General features: G+C 40.5%; 1 protein-coding gene across 4 annotated transcripts in view; it reads left to right on the top strand.

Moving 5' to 3' along the window:
* Positions 1-12,905, top strand: part of fbln2 (fibulin 2) — a 46,577-nt gene extending 33,672 nt beyond the window's left edge. Inside the window, exons 10-19 of one of the 4 annotated variants that reach the window (XM_028447091.1) lie at positions 992-1,129; positions 2,328-2,429; positions 5,443-5,571; positions 5,651-5,767; positions 7,556-7,672; positions 8,569-8,697; positions 8,775-8,898; positions 9,264-9,656; positions 11,845-11,960; positions 12,451-12,905. In XM_028447091.1, the coding sequence (XP_028302892.1) occupies positions 992-1,129; positions 2,328-2,429; positions 5,443-5,571; positions 5,651-5,767; positions 7,556-7,672; positions 8,569-8,697; positions 8,775-8,898; positions 9,264-9,624 (1,217 nt within the window). In that variant the 3' untranslated portion in view covers positions 9,625-9,656; positions 11,845-11,960; positions 12,451-12,905. Of the gene's footprint in view, positions 1-991; positions 1,130-2,285; positions 2,430-5,442; positions 5,572-5,650; positions 5,768-7,555; positions 7,673-8,568; positions 8,698-8,774; positions 8,899-9,263; positions 9,657-11,844; positions 12,055-12,450 lie in introns of those variants that run through there. The other 3 variants (XM_028447088.1, XM_028447092.1, XM_028447090.1) reach the window with 3 other exon arrangements.
* The last annotated feature ends 5,100 nt before the right edge of the window (positions 12,906-18,005 follow it).

Here is an 18,005-nt window from a genome sequence, read left to right as displayed (position 1 = left end):
GACAATCCTTCTGCATCTAGTCACACATTCACCACACCAACACTGTACCCTGTTTTATTCTGCTGTTTTTATTGTGTTTATTTTAATGACTGCCCTGTACAGTGTCCTTGGGTGTTCTGAAAGGCGCTTTTAAATAAAATGTATTATTATTATTATTATTATTTATTATTATTATTATTATAGTCATCTTAAAGATGGAAATCCTGGTTTTAATCATTAATAAAATGGTTCAAAGTGAAAAAAATGGTGGAAAAGGTGGTGAAATGAGATTTTAAAAACTATAGAAATTGGTTAAAAGTTGTAAATTAGAGTGGATAAAAACAGACAGAAAAAGTGATTAAAAAAAAAGTGTTAATATTGGAACAGTTAGTTTAAACTGGTAAATGGTGAATGTGGTTCAAATGGCCTAAAAATAATCGTGAAATATGGTAAAAAGTGGTTAAAAGTGACAATAATGGGTTATTATTAGGTGTAAAAGTGGTGAAAATGGTTTATAAGTGCTGAACATGTCTGGAAAGTGGAAAAATGTGCAGAAAAGATATTAAAATGTAATGTAGAAGTGTCAGAAATGTAGCAAAAATACATTAAAAGGAGCAAAATATGGCAAGAAAAAGTGATGAAAATATGTTGAAATATGGTGAGTTTGGTGGATTTGTAGAAAAATGGTAAAAATCAACAAAATGGGCTCAAATTGTTCAGAAAATATTCTTAGTTTCTTGAAGGCATCTGAAGACCCTCTCCCAGGGTCTCAGGACCCCAAATGGGATCCTGACCCCAAGGTTGGGAACCCCTGTCCTAGAAGGAAAAAGATGTTTTCCCACTTTTCAGTTTAATTTCTTACTTTTTTAAACCTTTTGTTGTTCCTTCCACATTTAAAAACATATTTACATCAGTGATTGTGATGGAAACAAATGTGGGTCAGAGATGCCTAAATAATATTCTTTTAGTGCTGGACGCTGTAACGTGGGTTGATTGATCGTCTCCTTCACAGATATTGATGAATGTGAGGATGGAACCCATACCTGTGGTGTTGGTTCTGTGTGTGAGAACACAGTGGGTTCGTTCCTCTGTGGAACCAAACTAACATGTTTGACTGGCTTCACACACGACTCTCATGGAAATTGTGTCGGTAAGTTTTATTTCATCTTTTTGTTATACTTTATACTTCTATTTTGGTTTGAAAAACAAAAATGAAATAATTTAATACATAATTTATCAAAAACTGAAAAAGGAAAAAGCTGAAGACAAGTGTCTTAATTTTTCCTCTATCATCACAGGATTAATCAAACAAATCAGAATATTACATCAGTACTAATACATAATAGTTTAAAGTGGAAGTTAAATCAAATTCAAATTCATTTGAAGAGTTTTTAAATACTAAATTAGTTAAACATCTTCACTTCATTCTCACTTTCAAACTCCTCCCTGAGGAGCAGTGGGAAGCCACGGTGTAGAACCAAGGGAGTTGTTCCATTTTTAGTAGCCGTTATATTGCCTCGTATCACCTTTGACTTGATCTGACATGTTTGTAACACAATGTAATGCAGCGTTTGACCAAACAAATGATGATCACCTTAAATGCACTATTCCTGTGACTCAGCAGCTTAACGCTGCGGTAAGTGTTTGAAGCAGCTGAATGACTCCTGCTGCTGTGATAAACATACAATGAAACGCTGAGATGGACTCACAATAACAATAGCCATTTAAATATCATGTGTTTTACTGCAATGTGCAGTTTTTTGGCTGAAAACCATAAGAAGAGTCTGTGTATAGCAAAATAAAATAGCTTTGGTGATCACTGATCTGCCTCAGAGCGAGGCATGAAGTCAGCGTCTATAGACACGCCCACTCATGAATATATATAAGTAGGCACTAAAACTCTGGAAAACAGGCAAGTTTGGAAAAATAAACCTTAAATACTTTGTTTTTGGTTCTTAGAACAAATGGAAATGTGTAAAAAATAATATAATACTGGACTTTAAGTAAAAGACTGTTTATTAAATACGTATTAAATCAAGTGACACATTACAGTAGATACATAATAATACAGATGTATATAAGAAGCTGTCAGGTTATTCACTGTGTGTGTGTGTGTGTGTGTGTGTGTGTGTGTGTGTGTGTGTGTGTGTGTGTGTGTGTGTGTGTGTGTGTGTGTGTGTGTGTGTGTGTGTGTGTGTGTGTGTGTGTGTGTGTGTGTGTGTGTGTGTGTGTGTGTGTGTGTGTGTGTGTGTGTGTGTGTGTGTGTGTGTGTGTGTGTGTGTGTGTGTGTGTGTGTCCATCCTCAGATGTAAACGAGTGTAACGCTGTGGTGGTTCCATGTGGTCCAGGTTCCTCCTGTATCAACACCGTGGGTTCCTTCACATGTCGTCAGAGGAGCAAAACCTGCAGCTACGGATACCACAGCACCTCTGATGGAACCAAGTGTGTGGGTGAGGTTAGCTCCTTCACTTAGCGTTAGCGTTAGCAGAAGAATGCTGGTATCAGTGTTGTTGGCTGAAACACTCAAACCTGCTGTGATAGAAAATATACTTTTTTTTAAACTCTTTTTATTAGAGGTCGTTTCACAGAAAACGATGAAATACAGAAAAAAATAACGTTTTGGTTTTTTTTTGCTCCCTCCCTCACGTGCCAGGTAATTTCAAATATTTTTAATTATAGAAAGTCTAAATAATAATAATAATAATAATGGCTTGAATTTATATAGCACTTTCTTTGAGGAGACTCAAAGCGCGTTACAGAAACCATTATCCATTCACACCAGTCACTCACACAGTCATAATGGTGGTGGTAAGCTACAATGTAGCCACAGTTGCCTGGGGTAGACTGACAGAGGCGTGGCTGCACAATTCATACTCACTCTTACAAGGTAATGTGGGTAAAGTGCCTTGCCCAAGGACACAACGACAATGACTCGTTTAGAGCGGGATTTGAACCCCCAACCCTTCGGTTACTGGACAACCCACTCTACCACTGAGCCATGGTCTCCCCGATGGCTAAATGAGAGCAGAATGAGACGTCTGTCCAGCTGTAAGGGGGTACCACACAGCTGTAAGGGGGTATCACAGGGCTGCAAGGGGGTACCACACTGCTGTAAGGGGGTACCACACAGCTGTAAGGGGGTATCACAGGGCTGCAAGGGGGTACCACACTGCTGTAAGGGGGTACCACACTGCTGTAAGGGGGTACCACACAGCTGTAAGGGGGTACCACACAGCTGTAAGGGGGTATCACAGGGCTGCAAGGGGGTACCACACTGCTGTAAGGGGGTACCACACTGCTGTAAGGGGGTACCACAGGGCTGTAAGGGGGTACCACACTGCTGTAAGGGGGTACCACAGGGCTGTAAGGGGGTACCACAGGGCTGTAAGGGGGTACCACAGGGCTGTAAGGGGGTATCACAGGGCTGTAAGGGGGTACCACAGGGCTGTAAGGGGGTATCACAGGGCTGCAAGGGGGTACCACAGTGCTGTATGGGGGTACCACAGGGCTGCAAGGGGGTACCACAGGGCTGCAAGGGGGTACCACAGGGCTGCAAGGGGGTACCACAGGGCTGTAAGGGGGTATCACAGGGCTGTGAGGGGGTACCACACAGCTGTAAGGGGTACCACAGGGCTGTAAGGGGTACCACAGGGCTGTAAGGGGGTACCACAGGGCTGTAAGGGGGTACCACAGGGCTGTAAGGGGTACCACAGGGCTGTGAGGGGTACCACAGGGCTGTAAGGGGTACCACAGGGCTAAGAGAGGATCAGATGTAATGACTATTGTTTGCTGCACTAAGAGACATAAACATATCAGACCAAAATGTGACAGAATAAAACATGTGGGAGTGGCCAGCTGGAGATTGTTTGCACCAATTACAAGAGTCGGTTCCATTGTTGTAGATCTGAGACAGTTTCAGGTTAGTGTAATGGACTCTATGTACAACGTTACATTGTGAGAGGCTGTGCCTCGATGCACCAACTTTAAGACCCGTTACCAGTAATCCTCAGATAATGGGGTCCCTAGCCCCCACACCCAAGACTCCCTGGGGCCCAAAACTGGACTGTCACTGATAGAGCTGATCAGACTGTAAATGTTGGAGATCAGACGTTTCTTTTCAGGTCAAGGTAATGAGTTTACAATAGTTTCAGGGGGAGACTGAGGAATTTTGGGTTCTGGTTACAAATAAAATGCCTTATCTGAAAAAAATGAAATAAGTGGGATTTAGGTAAATCACATTTTTTTGAATCTCTGTCAAAGACATAAAAGTCTCCTGATTATAAAGGTGTTTAAGTTTAGCTATCCATTTGTCACACAGAGACTCAAAGGTTAAATCAGTGTAAGACGATAGAAAAAGATGGTTGTTCACAATGTGGGGGAGGTCCGAGGCTCTGTGGGGGCCTCGGCTTTTCCATATTTGAATCCAAAATTCTAATGGGGAGCTGTAATATTGATCTCCTGAGGCGTTGACTTTTATTGCCCGATAGAAAAGAAGTTATTAATTGATCGAGTGATCTAAAAAGTTTGTGGACTTTTCCCACTCGAGTGATGCCCTCAAACCCATCCTCCTGATGTAAGCAGATACTAGAGGTTCAAGGCTACGGCAAACAGGAGGAGGAAGATGGCAGCCTCGTCGAGTTCCTCTGTAAAGGACAAATGTGGTTGACTGGAGTCCATTTGTATGAACCGAAGCAACTGGGCTAGCATAAAGCAATTTAAACTCTAAACTAAAACCACATTTCTGCTCTATAAAATAAAGATATCTTCATTCCACGCTGTCGAAGGCCTTTTCTGCGTCTAGTGAAATAATAACTTCTGGGAAACACGAACTTAAAGAGTTAATGATATTTAAGAGCCTCCTTCTATTATGGAATTAATGTTTTCCCAGAATGAAATTTGATTAAATGAGATAATGCTCGATAGGACCTGCTGATCTTTGACAGGATTTTCAGGTCCACATTTAGAAGAGAAATTGTCCTGTAACTGCTGCACAGAAGAGCGTCTGTCACTGTTAAGGAGAATAGAAATCAAGGCCTCCGACGGAGAGAAAATATACTTTTATTACAGAAATGATTTAATTGTTTTGTTACTGAAGTTTTTTCAATCATACATGTGCAACTGGTGGGCCGGGGGCCACGTGAGGCCCTTAGTCTAGTTTTGCACAAACCCCCAAAGTAAATGGCTGCAAAAAAACAGACATTAAAAAAATGACAAAATCATAAATCTAAAAAATGACAGAAACATACGTTAAAAAATGGCAGAAAATACATTTAAGAAATGATGGAAAAATACATTAAAAAATGACAGAAAAATATATTAAAAATGACAGAATAACACGTTAAAAAGTGTCAGAAAAATACATTAAAAAAATGATAGAAAAATACTTTAGATTGACAGATTAATTCTGTGCAGGTATCCACAGCTTCTCTCATCTCTATCTTATTTTTTCTTTCCGTTACTCAGACGTAGATGAGTGTGAGGTGGGCGTCCATCGCTGTGGAACATCTCAGATCTGTCACAACCTTCCTGGAACCTATCGCTGTGACTGTCAGACTGGATACAAGTACGACTCCCTACGTAAAGTCTGTAATGGTACGATGACACACTGATTACAGTCTACACACACACACACACACACACAGAGTGTAATCCCTCCCTCTCTGTCCTATAGATGTGAATGAGTGCTGGCTCAGAGTGTGTGCACACATGTGTGTGAACAGTCCTGGATCTTTCCACTGCTCCTGTTCTCCTGGATTCTTTCTGGCGTCTGATGGAAAAAACTGTGAAGGTAGACTTGGTATTTTTCATCCTCATCATCTAATAATAACCTAAGATCAAACTGATCGCTGTAATAATGCGCACAAACATACGCCAACATTAGAGGCACAAAGTCACCAGCAGGTGGTGCTGTAGAACACGTTATGATTCAATACCTGGTAGATCATCTCCACACTGTCTCTCAGCTCATCACATGTCATTTAAACCCAGAACCTTTTTAGATATTTAAGACAGACACGTGGAGATTAATAATTACAAATAAAGACAAAAATACACAAAATTACAACGGCTACAAAAATAAACAGAAACAACAAAAAATAACATTATAAAAAGAAAAGCTCTTAAAAACACAAAAATCCTCATCTTTCCTGTGTTAATGCTCAGATTAGTTTTTATTCTAATGCTGACATGAATATTTATATTTTATTTATTACCTGTAGGAGGTGATAAATGACTTAAGGCTCAAACATACTGTAGTCCACAGGCTAATGAGTGTAATGAAGTACAAACCTCACACTAGTTCTCGTACCTGGATTCACACTAAACACTCATTATGTATCAACATCATTAAATGTACCAGTGAGCTGTATTTCACCTCCTGATGGAGACGAGCTACGATAGTACCACACCTTTAAAACACGTCCCAGTAGGACCAGGACTACAGAGAAGAGCTGAGCATTGTGGGAAATGTAGTATTTTAATGGAAACTAACACACAGCGCTGCACTCTACTATGAAAGCTCTGAGGAGTGAGAACAGCCTGTGGATGTCTGCCCTAGTTTGTTTATGCCTTTAGAACACGTGTCAAACTCATGGCCAGGGGACCAAATCCGGCCCTTTGGAGCATCTAATTTGGCCCACAGGAGAAAGTAACAATGACAAAGAAAACATGAATCATTGTGTAAATGAAACTAAACAATATTTGCAGGTAATCACAGTTTTCCTGGTGCTTTTATCACATGATTACAATCATTACTTCCGCCAAGCGTGAAGCGCAGAGCAGGGGGTTATGTTTTACCCTGCGTCTGTCTGTCTGTCTGTCTGTCTGTCTGTCTGTCTGTCTGTCTGTCTGTCTGTCTGTCTGTCTGTCTGTCTGTCTGTCTGTCTGTCTGTCTGTCTGTCTGTCTGTCCGTCCGTCCGTCCGTCCGTCCGTCCGTCCGTCCGTCCGTCCGTCCGTCCGTCCGTCTGTCTGTCTGTCTGTCCGTCCGTCTGTGAGCAAGATAACTTAAAAAGTTATGAAAGGATTTGAATGAAATTCAGGAAATATTGATAATGGGACAAAGAACAGGTGATTAAATTTTGGTCCATATTGTGGATATCACAATATGGGTGGATGTGGCCTTCTCCTTTAAGCGCAGTGGCTTATGGGTAATGTAGTAATGGTAGGGAAGTGCGTGCTGTACTCTTAAAATCACAATAAGGGTAGAAATGAGCTCTGGTTTTTAATGTTAAACAGTTAAAAACTAAAACCTTAAATTTTCATCTTAATTTCATAGAATTTTGTCAAAAACTCTATTAAATGTAAAGTGTAGATCCTGTTGGGACTGATATCTCTCACTTATTGCTTAGATATGGTCAGTTTCTTACATATTTAGTATTTTATGTATAGAAGTGTAAACTAGGGCACAATCATTTTGAAATTACTCGTTTTCCAGCATAAAATCTGTGGCCCACTTGAGGTCAAACTGTTCTGTATTTGGCCCCTGAACTAAAATGAGTTTGACGCCCCTGATTTAGAAGAAGCTGAATATTAAATATTATTAGAGAAGGGAAGGTAAATCATTGTGTGTTTGTTTCAGATGTAAATGAATGTGACCAGAGTCCGTGTAGCCAACAGTGCGCTAACATCCATGGTTCCTATCAGTGCTACTGTCAGCAGGGATTCTCCCTGAAGGAGGACGGACACAGCTGTCATGGTAACAATGGACCAGGGTTGGGGTCAATTATGATTATAAACATGTATTTGATAATCAACAACAATTATTGCATGATTTTAAAAATCTATTGCTGTCATAATAATAATTAAATTGTAAATGTCATTGCCATGAAAATTCTATAACAATTGTCAATTATAATTAACGCAAAACAGTGGAACCATATTACAGTTCTACACATATGTAGTTAACAAGTATTAAAATATGTTTCATATCAAGTGTTTAAAAAAAGCTGAAATCGAGGTGTAAACTAACATAAAACATAAATATTAATACCAATAAATTCATTGATTAGAACAATGTAACCAATAGATAGGAACTAAATTAGATGGTAGATATTAGTTTTTAGTGTATTTTACAGCTGATTTAGGACTCGTTAGCATTAGAGATGCTAACAGAAAGCTAACACAAGAGGAAGGTTCACTTTTATTAAGTTAATTATTTCAGGCTCAGTAATTGTAATTGAACTTTAGTAATTGAGAATGTAATTTTAATTGACTTTCTGAGGATAAAACATAATTGTAATTCAGTTGATCACTGTAATTGTAATTAAATTGTAATTGAACATGGCTACCCTGATGTTGATACTTGCGTTACAGCTGCTCAAGAGATATTACAAATAAAAAGAATAAATACTAAACAAAGAAAGAGAAAGAAAAACTTACATAATGAAGTAAAATAATTATAATAAGGATTAAATACAAGTGCACACATTACTGTAGTATAAGATAAATAATAATAACACAAATATAGCACAGATATATACAACAATGGAAGGTTACAGAGATACAAACAGGAATGACTACCTGTGGCGTCACCTAGTAAATAAATCACCTTGTGTCTGTGAGTTAACGTGATGTTGTCCTGTTATTGATCAGATATTGATGAGTGTTCTCAGAGTGTGGGGGCTCTGTGTTCCTTCCATTGTGTGAACACTGAGGGCAGCTACCAGTGCTCCTGTCCTCCTATTGGCTACGTGCTGTCAGCTAATGGACACGCCTGCAGAGGTTAGCTCCACCACGCTACAACGTGCACGATGTGAAGCTTGCTCACAGCCCCTCCCTCCCTGTCTCTCACTGCCCAGATGTTGATGAGTGCACATCTGGAACCCACAACTGCTCCTCAGAGCAGAGATGCTACAACCTACAGGGAAGCTATCGCTGTCTGTCCTTTGACTGTCCAATCAGCTACAAGAAGGTTTCTGACACGTAAGCCCCTCCCCCTCTGTCATTGGCTGCTCTGTGACGATCACACACCAATCAATAATATAGATCATCAGATTTTCTGTCCTGTAGCATCATATTTACATGTGGATGTATTATTTTAACAGGCTTTAAAGCTTTATTTCTGAGCACTTGATGAAGCCGTATAGAATTATTATATAAACTCAAGTGTTGGAAAATAAAAATTCTCAAATTTGTTGTCATTTGTTAAGTTTCAGGCTGCTGAGCGGTCACCATGGCGACCGACTGCAGTAAATAGGCCAACGTGGGATGTGATCACGTCCTTTAACATCTCATGTTGATGATTCGTCACATTCTGGTTCTGACTCCACCTCCTCTTGCTGTTCCAGACGCTGTGAGCGCGTTAGCTGTCCCGCTAACTCGTTAGAATGCCAGAACGCTCCGATGCGTATCAGCCACTACCAGCTCAGCTTCCAGAACAACATCATCGTCCCAGCTCAGATCTTCCGTATCGGACCGTCCCCGACCTACTCTGGAGACCACGTCATCGTCAGCATAGTGAAGGGAAACCAGGACGGATACTTCAGCACCCGCAAGCTCAACAGCTTCACAGGTGCCGTGTACCTGCAGAGACAAGTGGGCGGGGCCAAAGACTTCCTGATCGACGTGGAGATGAAGCTGCTCAGGCAGGGGACACTCACGTCCTTCCTCTCCAGGATCTACGTCTTCATCACGTCCAGCTCCATGTAGCAGCAACACACACAGGATCAATGTTTCACATGGTGCTAAACTTTAAAACATGTCCTTATTTTGTTCATCCTTTTATAGAAATACCAAATATAATCATTTACAGGCTAATGTGTGGTCAGTAATCCAACCCCAGTATATAATTCTGACCTCAGATTGAAAACCAAAGATTGTTTTGGATTCTGAGGTTAGACTATGAATGTGTTGCAGATACCAACCCACATTTCCACTGAGGATCTGATCAAAACTATGGCTCTGTTGTAACTGTCACACTAACGTATTATAGACCAGGGGTTCTCAACCTTGGGGTCTTAAGACACTGGGAGGGGGTCGTCAGATGCCTTCAAGAAACCAAGAATATTTTTTAACAATTTGAGCCATTTTTGTTTATTTTTTTAACATTTTTCTACAACTCCACCAAACTCACCATATTTTAACCTATTTTATCACATTTTCTTAACATATTTTTGCTCCTTTTAATGTGTTTTTGCTACATTTCTCCCATTTCTGACACTTCTACATCATATTTTAATGCTGTGTTCAGCACTTATAAACCCTTTCCACCACTTTTCCACCTAATGTCACATATATTGACCCATTATTGCCACTTTTCAACATATTTCATGAACATTTTTGCCAAATTATCCGCATTCACCATTTGTCATGCCTATTATTTGCCAGTTTAAACTAATTGTTCCCATCCAGGGTCACGGGGGCAGCATTCTTAGAAGGGAGGCCCAGACTCCCTCAGCCCCGCCCACTTTCTTCCAGCTCCTCTGGGGAGTCCCGAGGCGTTCCCAGACCAACTGAGAGACATAGTCTCTCCAGCGTGTCCTGGGTCTCCCTCTGGGTCTTTTTCCAGAGGGAGACCCCCCACACCTCATCAGGGAGGCGTGGGGGGCATCCTAATCAGGTTCCTGAGCCACCTCATCTGGCTTTTCTCAATGCGGAGGAGCAGCGGCTCTACTCTTAGCCCCTCTCTGATGACTAAGCTTCTCACCCTGTCTCTAAGGGAGAGCCCAGCCACCCTACGGAGGAAAATCATTTTGGCCGCTTGTACCTGAGATCTTGACCCAAAGCTCATGACCATAGGTGAGGGTAGGAACGTAGATCCACTGGTAAAATGAGAGCTTCGTCTTTCGGCTGAGCTCACTCTTCACCACGACGCCTGTCGATCTCTCGCTCCATCCTTCCCTCACTAGTGAACCAGACCCAGAGGTACTTGAACTCCTCCACTTGGGGCTGGACCTCATCTCCAACCTAGAGAAGACACTCCCCCTTTTTCCAGTCGAGAACCATGGACTCGTGTCTGGAGGTGCTGATTCTCATCCCGGCCACTTCACACTCAGCTGTGAACCAATCCACTGAGAGTTGAAGGTCATGGCTCGATGGAGCCAACAGGAACACATCATCTGCAAAAAACGGTGATCCAATCCTGAGGCCCCCAAGCCGGACCCCCTTCACGCCCGGGCTGCACCTAGAAATTCTGTCCATAAAAGTTCTGAACAGAATCAGTGCTAAAGGGCAGCCCTGACGGAATCCAACCCTTGCTGACGGTGATGTGGACCAAGCTCTGGTTCCAGTCATAAGGGAAACGGACAGCCCCTATCAGGGGGTCTGGCACCCCGTACTCCCAGAAGATACCCCACAGGAATCCCTGAGGGACACGGTTGAATGCCATCTCCAAGTCCACAAAACACATGTAGACTGGTTGGACGAACTACCATGAACCCTCAAGGACCTGCTGAGGGTGTAGGGCTGGTCCACAGGTCCACGACCAGGACCAAAACCACAATGCTCCTCCTGGATCCTGGCTCCTCCTACTAATTTCTGCCACTTTTAAGCCAGCATTGAACCCTTTTTCTGTCTCTTTTTGCCCACTTTAATTTGTAACTTTTAACCAATTTCAAACAAAAATGAACAGGTTTACATTCTCCTTCCTCATTTCTGTACAAAGATACATCTTTTGTACATTTTCTAAAACTGCATTATATTCATATTTAGTTTCATTGTCTCGTCAAGATCAAGTATGCTACACTTCTGTCAGTATGCCCCAGGGCAGCTGTGGCTGGAATGTAGCTTACCACCACCAGTATGATTGTTGTGAATGGTCTGTGAAGCGTAGTACGTTTGTATATTATCATCAACACAGTCATAGGGATTCAAACCAACTGTTCTAATATGTGGTTTGTTTCTCTCTCCATGTTGTTGTTTTTGTCTCAGGGTGAGAAACAGAAAAGCTGCAGATTCTGTCAGTGTGTGAACTTTGGATCAATAAAACCTTCCAGTTCATCCAAACCAGTTGCAGTGATTCATACCAGTTTGCTTTGCAGCAGCAGGTAATTATGAATGTAGATATGTTGCAAAATGTGAGAGTTTGTAAAATATGATGTGAGCTTGTGTATAAAAAATCCACACATGAAATAAATTTAACGTCACAAATAATGAAAAAAATGTATAAAATGATATTTACACATTAAAGTTCCAGCTGCTGTAATCCAACATTTATTCAGATGTTTTTTAATTACTTGTATAAATGATGGTTTACAACCATAACTCTACGGTTATAACGTCTCTAATCTACCGCTACACAAACATAAACTACTTTTCTCGTGTGAATCTGAGCTGCTTGAGTTTTGCAACACATTTTGTGAGACGTCTGTAGCAAAACTGATTCATGCTCATAGAAATGGTTACTAAAATAAAAGGCTCGTCAAAATGTACAATTCTTTATAAATAAAATAACTGGATTATTTGGTAATTAACGCAACGATTCATGTTTTTTCTTATTTTAACTTTCTCCTGCGGGCCACACTGGATGCTTTAAAGGACCTGATTTGGCCCCCGGGCCTTGAGTTTGAGACATGTTCTAAACCAACTGGCTGACGCTCCCCAGGGATGGGTTAAATTGCAGAGGACAAATTTCAATATATGTGTAACAATATATACATGACCAATAAAGGCTTAAAGCCCACTTATTAATTGAATGAATAAGATGAGGTGACACAGCATGAATTAGTCATTTTACTGCCTGTACAAGACTGCCATCTATTGGAATGACTTGGCATTGCCCTGAGAACCACGGCTAAATATTGCTTGTCCATTCCAGGTAAAACAATAAAAAAATGACAAACTCCCTCAATGTAAATTATATATGGAAATATATATATATATATATAATATAAAAGCATGTACCAAATTTGAGAAATATGAATATGACAGTGTTCAGGTAATAAATGTTCTCTGTTTGAATGGAACTTCAACGATGGCACTAAAATGTCATGGTCAAGGTCGCATCAAGTGTCAAAAACCAAAATGTTCCAAATCTCTACTAATAGTTATTGTACAAGTTTGATTGTTACATTTATGAAAACTTCATCTCAAGTGGAGTATTTTATTTGATTGGACCAAAGCTGTACAACCTACCAGAAAAAGATTGGTAGGGGTCAAAGTTCATGATGTCACAAAGAAAGTGTGACCTTGACTTTTCTGTTTTTTATGCTTTATTACTTTCAATTTAATTAGTAAAAACAACAAACTTGTCCAGAAATCCAGCTACAGGTTGTCATTTTTTTCAATGGCCACATACGTATTGGCCGTGTGAATACAGGCCTCGTCTAGTTTCATTCTAAACTTTTGGTGCTATTGATTTTCTGTTGCTTTGTGACTTGTAGACAAATAAATTACTGAATAAAATATTTCCCTTCAATGTCTATAAAATGTATTGTTTCATTGATTATTTATAAGGGATTTTGCACATTAATGAACATAATGAGTGGATTTATGCAACAAAAAAAAGTCTCTTATTACTCAGAATTTTGGCAGACCGGATCTTTCCATCTCTTTAATTCATAATTTTTTGTAAGTTCAGTGGATGAAAGTGAGCTCCATCTCTTTCAAATGAATCATCACTTTCTATTTCATCTGTTCATCCTGTTCCTTTGCTTCTGTCTTTGTTTTCTTCATTCCTTCCTTTTCTTTCGCAGACATTACAATCGATGAGCTGATAGACCTGTTTGTTCTCTTCTGTCATCCATGATTCTGGGCACATTCACAATTGTCTTAAAATTGTTTTTGTATTACCTTGTTGAGAACATGGATTTGAAGATAAGTCCATAAATGCAGTGAACCCCCAACATTTTGCATCATTTTTAAAATGACTACTTCTCCGATAGTTCTTATTGGAATGTAGTTTAAATACTCTATGGATGAATATGATAAGACGCTCAGAGATCTTTTTTTTAAATGGGACCTGGGGGGCCCACCCCCCATTTCTGGTAATTTCCAAATTTATGGGAATATAGTCATGTGAGATATCAAAGGTAATTCAACGTAGATTACGATTATGCCTTGCACAATTTGATTATGGGCCCGAGGGGCGCCCACCCCCCCTTTTTTTGGCAATTTTCATTAAAGTTGTTTTCTCATTTATTTGTGAGTCAAATATTGTAACAGTTGGTGATACTGAATCATTGACACGTACTAATATGAATGGGGCCCATTACTCCTTGTAATTTGACGTGGACATTCTATGAGCGGACGTGAAGAGCCTCAGAGACCTTTTTTATTCGGTGGAACTGAGTCATTTCACTGAATTCAAGTGTTTCCATTACCAGTTTTTATTGTGCTTTTTAGATTTTGTGCATTTTCAAGGGTGATGGAAACAGCGATTGATACACGGCCACGAACTGCTGTTTGTTGTCATATATAGTGAATTGGTCCTAGTCAGCTTCTGTAGATTTGACTTTATTAGCAAACCTTCCACTTTTATCACAGTATTTTATTTTGAGTTCATTTTTTAAATTTAAACTCTAATTTCTACTTTATTCTTGATTTGCCCAAAATTAGTTTCTCCATCAAAATTGGCCCTAATCTGCTTCCGTAGTACTGCACTAGAAGCTAGAGGCTGTAGGCGTGTACCTGTATATGACGTCATCATACAGGTTTGAAACCGAGCGCTCTGACATCAAAGCAGAAAAGTTCTAAGAGGCCTTTGATCTTTATATCATAATTCAGCGCTGATCCACGTTTTGAGTTTATGTGAAGATTGGATGTGATCCAAAGATGGGAAATAACAAAGAGGGTCGTTTTCTGATCTTTGTGTATTCGGTCACTCAACAGGTCTTTATTGACTTTCAACTGGACCCTGAACATTTTCAGAAGTTAGTGAGCCAAATAGCATTTAAGGCTTTTATGAAGCTGCCCCGGCTCTCAACGTTTGAACCGAGTAAAAAACACGTGAAAGAAGTGAGTGCTTTGGTTGTTCAGTACCTCACAGAACATTACGACCTGGAATGGAAAGACCTGATCCAGAAAAGAGACAATCGGGGTATTTTTGCCTTAAACAAAGCCATGAGTTCAAGAAGAAACAAAAGCGTTGTAGGAAAATGAAGTTTAAAATCTTCAACGTTTCGGTCGGTATGGCTGTGTTCGCTGGTCTCCTAGCAACCGCTGTCTTTTTCCCCGTTTTGTTCGTCATTTTGGCGAGTGTTTGGTTTCTAACGTCCCTGGTTTGTTACATATATGACTACCAGTGGAACTAACGCAACATTTGTTAAAGACAGTTACCGTGTGGTGCGTTCACACCAAACGCGTTTTCTGATTTACAGAATCATAAAATATTTCCATATTCGCGTCTGAAGCGAAGCTCCGCCCCCCAGGCTGTGTTTGTTCCACCATCAACTATGGAGGACCGTTAATCCACCGTTAATCCACCTTCTGAAGGAGAAGAAACGTGAACCAGCGACACATTTAACTCAGTGAGCTACACCTGGATGATGACTGTTTCCAGCGGTACCTGTGGATGAGCAGCGCCTGCAGATAGAGGTTGATTTAGAACACACCTGCACGTCCTGCTGTAGGCTCTGATATAGACATACTGCAGTAGATTGACTTATGATGGTCTATTCTCACACACTAACATACACGCACACATGCAAATCACACAAACACTGGCGCAAACGCGCGCACACAAACATGCTCAAATAAACACTTATGCAGAGCAGACAAACATGTGCTCAAACATCAGTGCACACACACACTAGCATCAGGCTAGTTAGCAGAGAGGCTAATGATACGTTTGGTCTCTTCCAAACAGAACAAATGTTGTAGAGATTTACCTGATGTTGAACTCCTTTATTCACCAACGTCTGAGAACTTGTCTAACTTTCCACCTCCGCTTCAACTTGTTCTGTTGACCAAACAACATACATGGCTCCTCCTCTTTTTGACACAACTTCTGCTGTGTCATCATGTTTTACTAGTACTGCAGCTTCAGAGCTTTCTGATCCATTTACAAAATTTGGGATTTGCTCGTTTGTGTTTGTTTGTAAACCGGCTGCTTACCTCCAAAATGACGAGCTTTCATTTCTGGTGAACTGTCCGAACTAATTTGCGTTCAAAATAAAATTAAAAAAAAACATTTTGCAGCACCAAATAAATCCAAAATAACAGATGCACACACTCGGGGTATGTGGAAGCTGTTAAAAAAGTTTCAAGTCGAACAGACTGCGTCGGGGAGAAATTCACTACACACACACACACACACACACACACACAGAAATTCCTTGATTTATTAGAGAGATTATAAATAAATTGTTTGGTTTTCACACCATTTCAACTGGATGTGTTACTCTCCTTTACTCCTAGACCTAAGTGGTCATGACAAATCTCTTCAATGATTGTAGCTCCACAGGCTTTGTACTGGTGTCGTATCTCCAGGAGGAAGTGATGTCACTGTGGGCGAGGCCCTGTGATGCTTCATCTGCCCACAAATACTTCCAAATAAATGTCCTATCAGCTGGACACTGGGCTGGCGTGAACCTGTTGGACTCGTTCACAGCTTTGGGAGATAATGGAGCAGAAAAAGTATCTGCGGAGATGAGGAAAGAGGAAATACTCTGTGATGTTTCTTATCAGGAGCTCACAATAAAACATAGACATGTGGAGCCACCTTGTTGGCCTAACATGAGAACTTCCTGTTACTTCCTGTTCCACTGGCCTCACCCAGCTGACTGGTGTGTGGGAGGTGGGGATCCAACCATTAATCCAATCCAACTTTATTTATAAAGCACTTTAAAACCCAGGAAGAGGGGAACAAGGTGCTGTACAAAAGTGACAAAAATGCATAAGCTATTAGACAAATAATAAAACAAAACAAAATATCAAAATAACAGTGTACATAAAATCAACGCAATTTAAAAACCATACGCCAAAGTAAAAAGATGCGTTTTTTTAAAAGAAATTTAAAAACAGGCAGAGATGAAGCCTCTCTGATATGAAGTGGCAGAGAATTCCACAGCTTCGGACCCACAACTGTAAAAGCTCGGTCGCCTCTGAGCTTTTTTCTGCTGTCTGGCACCATGAGCAGTCTCTGGTCAGCTGATCTAAGACCCCCAGCAGGGACATAGGGGTGAAGGTCTGCCCCATGCAATTATTTCAAACCAACTAAAGGAGTTTAAAATCAATCCAAAGATGAACTAGCAGTCAGTGTAAAGTGCTCAGGACAGGCAAAATGTGCTCACATTTCTTTGTGCCAGTTAAAAGCCGTGCAGCAGCGTTCTGTACCATCTGGAGACGAGAGATGGAGGATTTACTAATCCCCACATACAATGTGTTACAGTAGTCCAGCTGAGAGGTAAGAAAAGCATGTATCACTGTCTCAAAAAGTTGCTGAGTAAGTTGGTTTGATTTTGGCCTGTTGCCGCAGATGAAAAAAGCTTAATTTGACAACAGCGTCATCTAACTTAAAACCAAGGTTTGTGATGCTCGTTTTCACATGAGGACCAAAGGAACTCAGGTCATAATCAGCGGTACAGTTAAAAGCAATGACTTCCATTTTTGTTTGATTAAAATGTAGACAATTTAGGAACATCCAAGCCCTTATGTCCACCAAACAATCTGTTAGGCTTTTAAAACACTATGGGGCGGATTCACTAATATATGAAATAAAGGGCAGTAAACCAGTTGCGTCCCTAAATCCTTTGGTGATGCAGTTTACTTTGGAATAAGTGCAGTTCCCCAATGAGGTAAAACATTATATTGCACTAGAAATATGGACTTAGTTACATTTGAAGCCACACGGACTCGTGCAGCAGCAGCTGTGATCACTCAGCTGCTGCTGCACGATGAATTAAAACTGTGTCAGACACAGACTTCTGTCCACGTTGGTCACAGTGATTCAACTATTTTCATACTATGTCCAACGTAAAGTCACAGTTTGATCCACTACAGAGTGAAACATGCTGTCATATGCAGATGAGGATGGAACATAAACTGTTCCCACACATATTTTAATGAGGCTCAGCTCAGGTCACTTTAAACTATTTATATTTAAAACTGGGTATTATGGAAGTTAATGTTCTGTTTCACTGTAAACATCCCTC

Source organism: Gouania willdenowi, chromosome 5 (assembly GCF_900634775.1).
Source record: "Gouania willdenowi chromosome 5, fGouWil2.1, whole genome shotgun sequence".
Taxonomy (NCBI): domain Eukaryota; kingdom Metazoa; phylum Chordata; class Actinopteri; order Blenniiformes; family Gobiesocidae; genus Gouania; species Gouania willdenowi.
Note: the sequence above shows the minus strand (reverse complement) of the source record. Positions and strands in the feature narration are given on the sequence as shown.